This window comes from Moschus berezovskii, chromosome 26, assembly GCF_049115385.1.
Source record: "Moschus berezovskii isolate FMDL1 chromosome 26, NW_MosBer_1.0, whole genome shotgun sequence".
NCBI lineage: Eukaryota > Metazoa > Chordata > Mammalia > Artiodactyla > Moschidae > Moschus > Moschus berezovskii.
The window spans coordinates 29,923,614-29,939,239 of record NC_142485.1 but is presented as its reverse complement, the minus strand read 5'-3'; the positions used below and the strand labels follow the sequence as shown (position 1 = coordinate 29,939,239).

Below are 15,626 nucleotides of genomic sequence, written 5' to 3'. Positions count from 1 at the left end.
TCAGTGGTGTCCGACTGTTTGCAACCCCGTGGACTGCAGCACGCCAGGCTTCCCTGTCCTTCACCATCTCTCGGAGCTTGCTCAAACTCATGTCCTTTAAGTCGGTGATGCCATCCAATCATCTCATCCCCTGTCGTCCCCTTCTCCTCCCACCTTCAGTCTTTCCCAGCATCAGAGTCTTTTCCAGTGAGTCAGTTCTTCACATCAGGTGGCCAAAGTATTGGAGTTTCAGCTTCAGCACCAGTCCTTCCAATGAATATTCAGGATTTATTTCCTTTAGGATGGACTGGTTGGATCTCCTTGCAGTCCAAGGGACTCTCAAGAGTCTTCTCCAACACCACAGTTCAAAAGCATCAGTTCTTCAGCACTCAGCCTTCTTCATGGTCCAACATCTGCTTACAATATATATATACTTTTGATCACTTTGGAGTGTGATCAGTTAAAAAGCTTTTCTCTTTAAAGTACCCTTAGCTGCCTGATAGTGGGGTTAAATCCTACATGTTGCCTCTCTGTTTTTGCCAACTAGTACCTTTTTATAATTAAAATTTTAAATTGTGTTATACACACATATATGGAGGAAGAAACCATTTTCAATTGTTTAGCATATGTGTTCCCAAACATTTTCCATCTTGGAAAACTTTTCATGAAGGCATACGTATCCCTAGTTCATTCTTTCTCATGGTTGTATTCTAAAACATGAACCATCACAATTTAACTCTTTGATTCTTGATATACACTTGAGTCCGGGAGTTGGTGATGGACAGGGAGGCCTGGCGTGCTGCATTCCATGGGGTCGCAAAGAGTTGGACATGATTGAGCGACTGAACTGAACTGATAACACTTGATTTATTTCCAATTTCTTCCCTTAGAGACTTTCAGCAGTGAAAGTCTTGGTATATGTACTTTTTTTTTTTTTAATGTGCAAGTATTTTATCTTAGCTAGATTCCTAGAAGTAGAATTACTGAATAAACAGAGTGCTTTTAAATTTTGATATGTGCTCAGTTGTTTTCTTAAAAGCTTTTAGAAATGGACGTTTCCCTTCACGATGTATGGAAATGACCGTTTCCACATATCTTTGCCAACATTAGGTTAGATGACACTTTGCCCCTGCTTTGTCAGGCTGATGGTGTCTCATTGCACTTATTTGCGTTTCTCTCATTGGAAAAGAGGTTGCATTTTTTTTCATAAATTGATTGGTGTTTATCTTTTATGATTGCTCTTTCAATTTCTTTGCCCGGTTTTGAGTTATTTTTCTTGTTTTTGGATCTCTGTATATATGAAATAATATTCCTTTGTTGTACATCTTGCAGATATTGTCTGTCAGTTATATTTTATAGTTATCTTTTGTCACACAGGAATTTCCTATTTTATGTAGTTATATTTGTCAGGTTTCTTTTCCTTTATAACTCTTTTTGTGTCTTATTTTGGAGAGGGCTTCTCTATCCCAGGATTAAACACAGCATCTCCTTTGTTTCCTTTAAATACATTTTTGGTTAAGAAAATATTTAGTTCTTTAATCAGTTTGGAATTATTAATATACAAAGTATGGCGTAAGACTCTAACCTTTCTTCCCACGTGAATATCAAATTATGCCAACACCACTTATTGAATAGTCTGTGTTTTCCTCACAGATTTCAAATTTTTCTCAGTATGTTCTTAATTCTCATATATTTGCCTTTCTGCCTAGATGTTTTTGTACTTTCTACCATTCAGTTGTTTATTTCTACACTGGCATCACACTTTCTTGATATCTGCTGGGGAAAATCCTTCCTTAATTCTTTTTCAAAAATTTCTTAAGCTTAAGCATATGTTTACTTTTCCAGAAGAACTTTATAATCTGTTAAGCAATATTTTTATGTCTGTTTAAATGGTTTTTCATACTTTTGGTTTTATATTTATATGTGATTTATTCAGTAATCTCTCTCTTTTTTTCTTCTTATATTTCAGAGTCCTGTGTATGGAGACTCACATGAGTCAGTTCAGTCTAGAAGGGTAGTCATTTCTCATAATATGGACAAAGCTCTGAAAGAAGGTAAGGACTAAGTGAGGGTATATAATTACCATGGGAAGCAATTCATTATGTTCTAAAAGGAAAAGAGTAATTTCCAGCAAATTTATCTATCCTCTCTCTGTTTGATGCCATTTGGATTTTTTTCATCATGAATTTTTACTTGAAGACATAGTAAATACATCCAGTTGTCGTTTAGTCAGCAAACTGTGTCTGACTCTTTGTGACCCCATGGACTATAGTCCGCCAGTCTCCTCTGTCCTTGGGATTCTCCAGGCAAGAATACCAGAGTGGGTTGCCGTGCCCTTCTCCTGGGGATCTTCCCGACCCCGGGAATAAACCTGTGTCTCCTGCATTGGCAGGTAGATTCTTTTACCATTGAGTCACCAGGGAAGCCCCCAAATACATCCATGTTTCAGTTAAATGAATGGGATCTAAACATTAATTAAGCAGGAATTTGCAGATCACATGAAACTAGCCAGCTTAGTGGGGCTGCTTCCACGATATGAAGCAAGAATCTGTTGTTCACTGTTACTTGAAGTGGGTATCAGGAAGCCTTTTTTTTTCCTTTTGTTAATAGATATAACGTAGAGAAAGTATGTTGGGAATAAATACACTCAGGCTTGCTCATGGGCAAACCAGTTATCAAATTAAGGGATCTTGGCCAACCTTGACGAAAGACTGAAGGACAGAGATGTCAAACCTTTATTAAAGATGATTGAAAAGGGGACTGTGGCGGGTACGGTGTTATATGTCTGGAAATGGGGATGAGTAAGTGTAATTACAAATATTAAAGTTTAAAAGAGAATCTATTTTGATCAAATTAAAGTTTTAAAAATATGTTTTAAAAATCAAATTTCTAAGAACTGACAGTTTCAGTTATTATTTGCAAAAAAAAGTCTGAGGTTTTCCAGATGAAAATTGAGTGTTAAGTATGAAGTTAGGAGAGAACTGGCAACCTACTATATCAGTTCAGTTCAGTTCAGTCGCTCAGTCGTGTCCGACTCTCCGCGACCCCATGAATCACAGCACGCCACGCCTCCCTGTCCATCACCAACTCCCGGAGTACACTCAAACCCATGTCCACAGAGTCGGTGATGCCATCCAGCCATCTCATTCTCCGTCGTCCCCTTCTCCTCCCGCCCCCAACCTTTCCCAGCATCAGAGTCTTTTCCAGTGAGTCAACCCGTCGCATGAGGTGGCCAGAGTATTGCAGTTTTAGCTTTAGCATCAGTCCCTCCAATGAACATCCAGGATTGATCTCCTTTAGAATGGACTGGTTGGATCTCCTTGCAGTATAAGGGACTCTCAAGAGTCTTCTCCAACACCACAGTTCAAAAGCATCGATTCTTTGGCGATCAGCCTTCTTCACAGTCCAACTCTCACATCCATACATGACCACGGGAAAAACCATTGCCTTGACTAGACGGACCTTGGTTGGCAAAGTAATGTCTCTGCTTTTTAATATACTGTCAAGGTTGGTCATAACTTTCCTTCCAAGGAGCAAGCGTCTTTTAATTTCATGGCTGCAATCAGCACCTGCAGTGATTTTGGAGCCCAAAAAAATAAAGTCTGACACTGTTTCCACTGTTTTTCCATCTATTTCCCATGAAGTGATGGGACCAGATGCCATGATCTTTGTTTTCTGAATGTTGAGCTTCAAGCCAACCTTTTCTCTCTCCTCTTTCACTTTCATCAAGAGGCTTTTGAGTTCCTCTTCACTTTCTGCCATAAGGGTAGTGTCATCTGCATATCTGAGGTTATTGATATTTCTCCCGGCAATCTTGATTCCAGCTTGTGCTTCTTCCAGCCCAGCGTTCCTCATGATGTACTCTGAATATAAGTTAAATAAGCAAGGTGACAATATACAACCTTGACGTACACCTTTTCCTATTTGGAACCAGTCTGTTGTTCCATGTCCAGTTCTAACTGTTGCTTCCTGACCTGCATACAGGTTTCTCAAGAGGCAGGTCAGGTGGTCTGGGATTCCCATCTCTTTCAGAATGTTCCACAGTTTATTGTGATCGACACAGTCAAAAGCTTTGGCATATTCAATGAAGCAGAAATAGATATTTTTCTGAAACTCTCTTGCTTTCTCCATGATCCAGCGGATGTTGGCAATTTTTCTGGTGCCTCTGCCTTTTCTAAAACCTGCTTGAACATCTGGGAGTTCACGGTTTACATACTACTATATCAGATACCCTTAAAAGTTTATCTCCTCAAGTTACATTTCCTGGAAAACTGACAGAAGGTAGACTTTTAAAAGTGTTTTTGACTTACTATTAAATCTCACTAGATCTGCAGCCCAATTTTCACTGGACTGCCTTGAATTATCTCAGTAATATGGGCTGGAAATGTAATTCAGCAGTTATCAAGTACCTGCTGCTTGCTCAGTAGAACTCAGACTGTCCCAGGATTAGATGCTGACACAAAAGAAGCATAGCTGGTACCTTGAAGAGCATGGCTTTCTTCCTCCCTATAGGCTCAACTTCTCTAGTTCATGTCTCTTTACCCAGTGGTATGAAATATGTGTTCATTTTTCTTGAATAAATCAATAGATCCACCAGTGACATAAGCTAATAACCTCAGATCTTCCCAGAAGATGACTTTTCTTCTGCACACAGAGAGTAATTACTAATTGCATTTTTGAAAACTTTGCAAACCACAGAGGGACATCTATGTGATCAATGGAATTGTTGTCATCATCACTAGGGCAGTTCCTGGTTGAATGACTGTTTCTTTTTCCAAGAGAGTTGGGTCATGGACCACTTATGACCTATGGGGCTCTACCCTCTTGGTCATGGAAGACTGTACCTGAGTTACCGTGGGGAGAAGGCAGAGGTGGAAAATGGCTCTCTCCCATACTGTTTACTTAGACGGAGTCATTCCTTGTTCTGAACATTTTTAGATATTTACCTAACATAACATTTTCCAGACTAAATGGTAGCTTTTAAACTGGTCTCCTCGCATCTAGTATTTCTCTCTTGTTACCCTAAATCGTCTTTTCAGATTAACTAAAACTGAAGTTCTAATCATGTTATTCCATTGTCTCTAATCTTCTGTGATCCCCTGTTACCTGCTTAGTTCTTGAAGAGCAGGCCTAGAAAATAGATGTATTTAAGTCATACCAGCATTGAATTTTTTGTTAGCTGTTACGCCTTTAGAAGAAAAGCTGTCTGCTTGGCAGTGAGAATAAGTGTTCTTTCATTTCTTACTGTGGTTTGTTACATTACTCATGCATATTTCTTAATGAAGAACATAAAATGATTTTACTATCATGAATTGTCTCCTTGAATTAACACAGATGATATATTTTAAAATATTTTGGATTTTTTTGTACTTGTATGAATGAGTGTCTATAGTTATATAACACATACTTAGAATCGTGTCTTTGTTTTGTACTTTTATATTTTTATGATGCTTAGTTTGAAGAGGGGTGCTGATGAACTATTGAAAGAAGATATACCTGTGACTAGCACATATCTCTGTTACTAAGTACAGATTTTTGCCAGTATTCATTTTTATCCATTTCTCCCCAAAATGTATTATCAGAGGAGTGTTTTAGAGTTACAGTAATCAGAATATGCAATGTGGTTAACAAATGTAATGAAACATCATATAGGTGAATATGGCCTTCACATAAATCCTTTAGCATGTTGAAAAGATCTTAGTTTTAAGTATTAAGTCTCTTATAATTGCTCTTAATTTCCTGCTTTAATTTGAAATTAAATTTTAATGAAAGAAAAAATGCTCCTATTTTCCAAACGCTTCGGTTTGCAGATTTATTTGCTATTAGCTAAAAATCCCAAGGCATGAAAATTTTTAGTTTAATAGAAGAGTTAGAGAGAAGGAATTGCACGTGAAGAGCGTACCAGTGTTTTTATTGGCAAAGTGTGTGTCATCACGCTCTTGCTGCTTGGCCCTGGGATGCCCAGAAGGAGGATAAAAGGATGTGAAAGCCTGGCAGTCATGTAACCCAGCTTACCATCTCAGGAAGTGCTTTCTTCCATATCATCCTTTTCCATCAGATTCTCCGCTTGTGTTGAAATTTCTTATGATGGCACATCCATTGTCTAATATGGCAAACTCTCGAATAGTTTTAATGTTTTTGTTCAGCTCCTCCTTATGTTGAACAGAAAAAAAGCAACTTCCTTGTGATTTCCACCCATCCAGAGCAATTTGTAATTAAACACACAATCAGGGAGTTGGGTACCAAGATAGACTATTTAAAGATTAGGCTATCCAAGAAAATCCAGTACCTCGGGTCTCCACGGCCCCAAAATTTGAGTTAGATAAGAATCTCTTATTTTGAAAGGTTTCAGGAAACAGCGTGTCTTCCCTTGTTTTGCTTTGCACTCTTTATATTTTAAAGCGACTGTTAAATAGCAGCAGACAGCGGGAGAGTGTACTCAGCGTCTGCGGCCCTCGCCCGCGTCTGACGCGTGGCCTTTCTCTTCCCAATAGTGTTTGACTACAGCTTCAGAGACTACATCCTGTCCTGGTACGGAAACCTCAGCAGAGACGAGGGGCGGCTCTACCACCTGCTGTCCGAGGATTTCTGGGAAGTCGCCAGACAGCTGCGCCACCGGCTGAGCCACGTGGACGTGGTCAAAGTCGTCTGCAACGACGTCGTGCGAGCGCTGCTCACTCACTTCTGTGACCTGAAGGCGGCGAGTGCCAGGTAGCTGTCACAGGGGGAACAACCTCGCCTTCCTTTGCTGACAATAAAGTATTTTCATTGTTGAGAAAAGGGGTCAGAGTCACGACAGAACTCTAGCGTATTCATCCTCTTATTGGCCCTTGGCTGGGAATGTTGACATTGCGGGGAATCATTATAATGTTCTAATAGAGCAAATAAAAAATTTTTAACAGAAAACCACTGTATAGACCTGTTTGATTTTGTAAATAGCTGAAGCAGTGAGATTAATTTTACAGAGCCAGCACTATCATGAATTTATTTAGCAGCATTAAAGGTGTCTAGAAATAGAGCATTTAAATATAGTTTTACACTCTGAAGAGTGTCAGTGAGTTTTCAGTTTTCGAGAAAGTTTAAATAAAGTTCATGTTTCTTTTTGTGAGTCCTGTGTTAAGAGCTCTGTTGCATCGTAGTATCCTAAAACTTGATTTTAAAGAAGGAGCTCAGTATTGGAGCTTGCAGGCCATGATTAGAGAAGGTGTTTTCATGTGAAAATTGCCAGTACTCAGGCTTGTCAGTCTTTTGTACTATTAGCAGGGAAAGGTTTGTGCCCAAGAGGTGACTCTGCCTTTGGAAGAAGACTTCAACAAGACCTCGGTGCTCATAACAAATCATTATTCCCTTAGGTTTGCTGATAGGATCCTAAACGTCTGTCTTACTCTTGCCTGAGTGAGAGCATGACGACTCATAGCGCCTCTAACCTGGACATAAAGAGCAGCCTCACTGCAGCGAGTAGCCTTCTGCCCACTGGATACAGACTCAGTTGGAGTAGGAACAGGGTCCCAGCAGTTCCTGGGGCCTCTTCTCGCTGATACAGCACTGCCTCTATTGTAGGGGAGAAGAGAAAGTATTTGCAAAATATGTAAGGGGATGAGGAAGCAGAGGCCTCCTCCTCGGGCAGGTGGTAGCTCTCCTTCTAAGAAGCCCTGTCTTGTGGATTGGTCTGCGAGCACTCGCTGCCCTGCCTGTGAGGTTGTGGGGGCTCCTGGCTGTTAAGGGGGGTCGTGCGGCAGCAGCTGTCCAGGAGTCATCTCTCTCCCCACGCTCACCCAGCTCAGGTTCATGAGGCTGGAATCCACAGGGCCACTGTATGCCTATTCTTTTCCAGTTCACTGCCCCCAGTGTTTTTTGCAGACTTTTTTTTTCTTTAAACTACTTATTTTGCATTGGAGTATAGCTGATTGACAATATTGTGATAGTTTCAGGTGGACACCAAAGGGACTCAGCCAAGCATATACATGTATCTGTTCTCCCCCAAATGCCCCTCCCATCCAGGCTGCCACATAACATTGAGCAGAGTTCCCTGTGCTATACAGTAAGTCCTTGTTGGTTATCCATTTTAAATAGAGCAGTGTGTACATGTCCATGTTTTTTTCAGATTTTAAAAATAAAACGGGGGATACATTTAAAAATTTTGTTTCATTAAACTTTTTATTTTGTATTACACTATAGTGGATTAACAATGTTGTGAGAGTTGGGAATACTTTTCATATTGTGATCCAGTTTCATCAAATCATGCTCATTACTTATGAGAACTTTGATTTTTGCTGTTGTTGTTGTTTACCATTTAAAAGGCATCTGAGATTAAATTTTATCTTGTTCCTTGCGAGTCCCAATCCACAGTTTGAAAAATTTACTGTGGAGCAGGGGTTTTCAGTTTTCCTGTTCTGAGGATACATTCCCTGTGCTCTTGAAGGTTTTCGAGGACCTAAAAGAGCTTTTGTCTGTATGGGTTAGAGCCGTGGGGTCCTGGGGACAGCTTGCGCTGGTGCAGGAGCAACCCTGAAGTCAGTGAGCACCTCCTTGTCACTTTGTAATTGGCCGCAGTGGGAGTACTGACCCCATGAAATTGGGCCAATGCTCCAAATGGGAGCTTTTTTTCCTCCTTTGGAGAGCCAGTTGTTAAACATTTACCAGCTCAGCACTCATATCTGTCAATATTTATCATATCAGATATTAAACTAAGACTTTTTTTAAGTGTAAGAATGCACAGTTCTCTTTCCACTCACGGTCAAGAGTGACAGGGTCACCACACAGCCTGTCGCCTCTGGGAAACTCAACTACAACTCGTGAGAGCAGGCGAGACACATGGGATTGTTTTGTGGCTGTGAACAGGGTTTGGGCCTTACAGACCCGCTTGACAATGTCTGGGGGACACGCGGGAGCCTGCAGACCACCCTCTGAAAACCACCATTTTTAGAGAAAGTAACTTCCAGTAAGGAAGGGGGTATGTGAACTGATGAGGAAGTTATAAGGGTCACCTCGCTGGAGCCTCAGAAGCTTCAGCCTTTCCTCCTGAGTGTTCTGAGGCCCGTGCAGCACCTATGGCATCCGCTCCATAAAGCGCTCCCTAGTTCTGTCTGGTGGATACCGTCATCAGTGGAAGCTCATTTTTAAGTATTTAAATTATGGCTCAATAGAGGACAGTAGTTTTAGATCATTGTTTTATTCCAGTTAGAAGACTGATGAATTTAGGTTTGGGAGAAGAGCAAGCGGTTAGAGAAATGGAGTGTTTTTATGATTATCTGATTTCAACATGAGAATATATTTTTCATTGAGACATTTACCAGCTTGCGAAATGACTGCTTTTGTGGATTATATAAAGATAATATGAGTAAGCATCAGAGTAATAGAAACAGAAACTTGATTGCATTTTAGAAGCGCCTTCTGTTTGGACCTCCAGTTTTCTTGTGCCAAAGATAGATTAATTGGTGTCTGGGCTATGCCTGGAAGCTTTGGTTGATGATTCTTATTAAAGGAAGGAACTCTATCACTGTTCTCTGAGATTATGGATATTTGGGAAAGTGCCAGGAGGTCACTAGTGTTTTGCATATAGATGGTGGTGCCCTGGAGGTGAACGCTGGGGATCTAATATCTGGTTGTGCTTCACCTTCTACACATCACACAGTGAGACTGGGCAGAAATGCATCTAGGTTCTATGGTTATCTCTGCGCTCACCTGCCCCAGATAAAGTGTGCCTTCACCCTGGAAATCGCCATTGGGGTGCAAATTTCCATTGACTGCAAAATGACAGTGGCAGCCAGGAGGCACCCAATTGAATTGGCCACAGTCAGGCAAGAGAATAATAAATTGCATTAATAAAAGCGACACATCCTCTGGTTGACTGTTGGGCAATTGTGTGGAGGCAGCTTTCCGGTCAGCCTGTATTTATTTCCCAGCTGACATGCCATTGGCTGCTCTAAGTCAATCCAGATCACACTTAATTTCTTGCCTGTTTCCTCTTCCTTTGCCCCATCTGTCTTGTTCTAGCATGTTTCAGGAAAATTTAAAAATGATTGTTTTTATGCTATTAAATCAATGGCATTTTTAATTTCATAGCCTCCTTTTTACAGTCTGTGTATTCTTTTTACTCATAAAGCCAGGCATGCTGTTTAAGGGACAAAATAATGCTTTTCCTCACATATTTTTCTCTTTATCTCTGAATTTTTTTTTTTCTTTTCATCTTAATCTCTAATTCTGACTTTGTGTTAAAGAGTTGGGGATGTGGGAGTCAGAGCAGAACTTGAATTACTTCTACCGTTAATTACCTCTGTGACTTTGGACTGTTCACTCGATCATTCAGATCCTTAATATTCTCATCTGTGAAATGGCGATGATAATATACACTTCTTGATGTAGGTGGGAAGATTAAGTAATACTGCGCTTGTGAAATGTATAGAAGGTTAACGTCCTTTTGCTTACTCAAGGCATGAGAGCCCAGAGCTAAGTACTAGGAATTGCAGTAAGGACGCTGACAGAAGGATGCTGTCAGGACCTGGTGACCCTGGATTATGCTTTGTTAGATTTTTTTTTTTTTAAAGGACGCTCTAGATGACATTTAAAAAGAGAGCTAGAAGATTTTAAAATCTAGTTAAAGAGACACTCACCCCTTTCTGGATAGTTGTTGCTACAATTCGGGAGTTCTGTATAACCGTTCATGCTACTTAATTAAGGTTAGAAATCCCAAAAAGCCAGTTTTTCCAGATTAGTCTGTGGTTGAGAAAATTATTGAATATTGATAGTCGAAGAGTGAACATAGTTATTAAAACTGATGTGTTGCCCATTTGAAGTTTGTTTTTTTTTTTACCTAATGGTACCTGACCAAATTGTTTCTAGAAATTTCTTTCCTTCCTTTTCCCTCTGTTGGTGTATTTATTTTTTCAGACATGAAGAGCAGCCGAGGCCTTTTGTGTTACATTCTTGCTTGAGGAACTCGCGTGACGAAGTACGGTTTCTACAGACGTGTTCTCGGGTTCTGGTGCTCTGTCTCCTGCCTTCGAAGGACGTCCAGTCTCTCAGCTTACGCATAATGCTCGCGGAAATTCTGACCACAAAAGGTAGACTTTCATAGCTAATTGACATTACTAATACGATACTTAATGCAAACGAACATGTTCCATGTGAATGTGAGAACACTTTGTATGATACCTGTACAGTACAGACCTTGTATACTGTGGGATGCATGGGAATTAAAGTATTTTCAAAAGATCAAGTTTTACATGTCATTTGACGAAGACATCACTTGGCCCTATGTGATAAATTTTTTTATATAACATATTGCCACATACATAGTCCATTTCGTTTTTTTAATAAGATGACCAGTCCTTATGCCCTTCACAATGTAGCATCCATTACATGCATAAACACAAGCATATCTGTCCTCAAGCAGTAGTGTGCATTCACTGAAAATACCTTTGCTGCAGTATTCATTGCTAATACCTATATGTGACTTAGGTCTTCACAGGTATAGCGGTGGGAAAGAACCTACCTGCCAGTGTGGGAAATGCAAGAGACGCAGGTTCAGTCCCTAAGTCAGGAAGATCCCCTGGAGTCGGAAATGGCAACCCACTCCAGTGTTCTTGCCTGGAGAATTCCATGGACAGAAGAGCCTGGTGGGCTACAGTGCATGGGGTCACAAAAAGTCAGACACGACTGAGCACAGCACCACCACCAACATATGTGACTTGGAATACATAAAAAAGGAACTGTACCACAATATAATGTGGTTGTTAGAAAAAAAGTGTATCCAAGGAAATGCTTAGCTCGGATAAGAAAAATGGAAGAAAATATCATCTAAAGAGAAACTTTCCCTACCTCAGAATCTCAAAGAACGTTGTGTTTATATGCATTGGTTTAATGTCTCATTTATTATCTCAGGATTAGCCAGCTCTGCCCGTTAGCTGATACAGCCAACCCTAGAGAGAAGGCGACCTTTTTAACCTGAAGTTTGTAGGATGACTCTTTCATGGTGTCATTGGCTTTCTCAGAACTTCCTCCCTGAGGCCTGTTTCACCAGTTGGGAGAATGTTAACTTTCACCCTTTTAGCAGATAAAGCATGTTGAGCTTTATAATGGAAATAAAAGGAAAAAATGAACGTATTTAATTTTGATAGCTTTGTTAACCACTTGGGTTCCGAATGGCTTTCTTTCATCATTCTTTCCCATGTAACTCATTTGTTAAAATGACCACTTGGTTGTAGCCTTAGCTGGTAGCAGACCCAGAGGGATGGGTCCGTGTGTGTGTGTGTGTTGCATGTGTGCGCATGCGTGCACACTTTTACATTCCACTTGGGTAGTTTCACAGTGTTTGCCAGGCGCAGTTTCAATTACAGAAGCATGAACACGGCTCCTCTGAAGGAGAAGGCCTTTTCAGTGTTGCTCTCTTCTCTGTCCCGCAGTCTTGAAGCCGGTGGTAGAGCTGCTCAGTAACCCAGATTACATTAACCAGACGCTGCTCGCCCAGCTGGAGCGCAGGGAGCACGTGGATGAACATCACAAGAGAGCCTACACGTACGCGCCTTCCTATGAAGAGTTCGTCAAGCTCATTAACAGCCACTCTGACGTTGAGTTCCTGAAGCAGCTCAGGTACTCGGTCTTTAATTATAGCATGACAATGCTACTAACTATCCTTCTCTGCCTGGTTAGGTTAAAAAAAAAAAGTGGTTGTCAGGGAAGCAGAAATAAAGGAAGTCTGTAGATCTCACTAATCAGTAACAACAAAATTTATCGAGCTTCTCCCTTAGTAGTGGAGTTCGTTTGTTCAAAGTACCATGTTTTTCAAATGATTAGGTTATAATAGAAAGTCGATCAGTTGTTAGAACCTGCGGAGCTGCTCGGATGCTTCCTCTGGGAAAGCAGTGGAAGGAACTGATGTGTGTTTAAAATTACAGCGTAGAACATTTCTGTTGATTTTCTTTTTTCTTAGAAAACACAGAGGCCCGGTTTGGGGAATAAAGGGGTTCTTGACTGATTGTCTTGAGAAATAACACCCCAGGAGTCTCTTTCATAGGGAAGTCCGGCCTCCTTCCCTGACCTGTGACTGGGAGAGTTCCGTGGGCTTTGCTGTGTCGTAGCATCTCGGGCAGTTCTCTGTGAGGCGGCACTGCTGTGTGTTTCATCCTCGCGGTGGTTGTCCCTGTTCATTGTATCTGAGGCACAGACCTGAGGACCAGTTCTTACTCTCTGCTGCTTGCACTTGAGAGGCTGCCAGGAACAACTCTATGATGCCAGGGATTGATCTTTCTGCTCAAAGAGGAGGTGACGCTGCATAAAGTATCTTGTTACTTAGCTACTTATTGTTCATCCGATAAAAAAAAATATTGCCCTCTTATTTAAGGGTCAACTCTGCCCACTCATATTGACAGACAGAATTGCTTTTTATCAGACTTCTGTCTGAAACCCACATCGATGAGCCTCATCAGCACAAATGGAGCTGCTTTCCTCAGTCATAATCTCAACTGTCCCGTTGTTTTTCCTGTACAGTTAGAGGACTCTGCTGTCTGACTTTTATTAGCATTTTAGGTCCCTGTCTTCAGATTGCCCCCAGTAAAATTTTGGGATAGGCTGCCTAAAGCAGGAATTGCATCTTATTTAGACTAAGTGAAACCATCTTTGTTACATATTTGAAAAAAGATGCACACGTGCGTGCTTAGTCGTTCAGTCATGTCTGACTCTTTGCGGCCCCTTGGACTGTAGCCCTCCAGGCTCTTCTGTCGCTAGGATTTCCCAGGCAAGAATACTGGAATGAGTTGCCGTTTCTTCCTCTGGGATCTTCCCGATTCAGGGATCAAACCCGCATCTTCTGCTTGGCAGGGGGATTCTTTACCACTGCATAACTTGGGAAGCCTGGAAGAAAGATGAGTATTTTCTAAAGGAAATAGTCACTCAGCTCTGCTAGACTGGGATGCATTAAAAATAAACAAACAACAGCAAAAAAACCCATGAATGCGCTATTTGTAGTTCTGCAGTAGAACTACAAAAAAAACTTTTCTTTTTTTCTGAGTCAGCATGAGATGCTTTCATGGTGGGATTATAGCGCTAGAAATGCATCCAGCAGGCACACCCCTGGCTATATATTAGAATCAACCAGACTTTTAAAAATTACAGCTTGAGATCCCACTGTCTCTTTGAGGCTGCTTCCTTGTTCTTCTTCTCTAGCCTTCAGGATGTCACACTGAGGCTGTGGGAGTTAGACTGGGTTAATATTTTGAATTTTCTGGGTCTTCTAGGAGGAGCAGTGAACAGCTCTGCTAACAGAACAGGAGCCGGTAATCCGAATGTCGTGTTGATGCAGGATGTTAAAGGGCAGCTGATTAGATTCCAGTGGTGGAGTGGCTGGTGGGGCGATGGCCACCGTCAAGGAAAGGCAGAGAGCCTCGTTCAGAGCTAAGATGCACCCACCCGTGAAATGCGGCAGTCACAGCCGGACTGGAGAAAAGACCGCATGTTCCTATATTTTGAAGATAAAGCGGGCGTCGAAGTGAACATTAAGCAAAGGAGAAGTGAAAGGCCCCAATGGAACCTTTTGTAAACAAGTAGGCAGGTTGTGGCCCAGGAATCTGGCATATCCAGGGCTGTCTGCGTTGTGAAAAGTTACTCTAATGAAAATTATTTGCTCCTCCATGGAACGTACAGATGCCTAGGCTTCACCCCTGGGAACTTTGTAATAACTGGTCTGGAGTGGAACTGGCGCATCAGCCTCCCAGGGGGTCATAAAGTGCGATTAAGACCCCAAGGACGTGGCGTCTCCTTTAAATGTAATATCCTCTCACAAGCTGCCAGTCTGAGGCCTTTTGCCAGATGTCTTGTCATGTGATTCATTCTGTTCTGATTCTTTGAAAACGATGTATACTGTACGAGGTGCCTGGTAACTGATGGGGGGAATACTAACTGATCCGGGCACCTCATTCTTCTGCCAGGCTTACTGTCGTGAGCAAGGGGCATATTATCCCTGACCTTCCGGAGAGACGTGTTTAACCCGAGGTTTCTCAGCCTTGGCAAAATTGACACATGGAGCTGGATGATCCTTTGTTGTGGGGGTTGTTCAACTTACTGTAGAACATAAGCAGCACCCCTGGCCTCCATCCGCTCACTGCCAGCAGCACCCCCAGATTGTGACAACCCAGAATGTCTCTGGACATTGCCTTGTGTCCTCTGGGGGCCAGAAATGTTCTTGCTTAAGAGCCACTGGTTTAACTCCAAGGACAGTTTGGAGATACTGTACTTACATTGTACATGCTTGCTTAGTCTCTTCAGTCGTGTCTGATTCTTTGCAACCCTGTGGACTGTAGCCTGCCAGGCTCTTCTGTCAGTGGAATTCTCCAGACACAAATACTGGAGCGGGTTGCCACGCCCTTCTCCAGGGGACCTTCCTGACCCGGAGATTGAACCTGCATCTATGTCTCCTGCGTTGGCAGGTGGGTTCTTTACCACTAGTGTCACCTGGGAAGCCCCATCTTATATTAGGTTTAGATTCAGCTGAAAATTAGAAAACCCACAGAATAATGACAACTTGTCAAAGAACAGAGGGTGTTTTCTTCCTTACACAGAAGAAGTCTGGAGTACCCAGTGGGGCCCCAACCTTCTTAAGGACCCAGGCTCCTCCTAGCTCACTGCTCTGCCCTCCTGTATTCCAGAGTCCT

At 41.7% G+C, this 15,626-nt stretch overlaps 1 protein-coding gene across 2 annotated transcripts in view; it reads left to right on the top strand.

The window, feature by feature from the left end:
* The window catches only part of SNX25 (sorting nexin 25), a 99,642-nt gene that overhangs the window by 23,773 nt on the left and 60,243 nt on the right, over positions 1-15,626 (top strand). For both annotated transcript variants that reach the window (XM_055416413.2, XM_055416415.2), the window contains exons 2-5: positions 1,949-2,033; positions 6,474-6,690; positions 10,870-11,042; positions 12,384-12,570. In XM_055416413.2, coding sequence (XP_055272388.2) covers positions 1,949-2,033; positions 6,474-6,690; positions 10,870-11,042; positions 12,384-12,570 — 662 coding nt within the window. The remainder of the gene's footprint in view (positions 1-1,948; positions 2,034-6,473; positions 6,691-10,869; positions 11,043-12,383; positions 12,571-15,626) is intronic.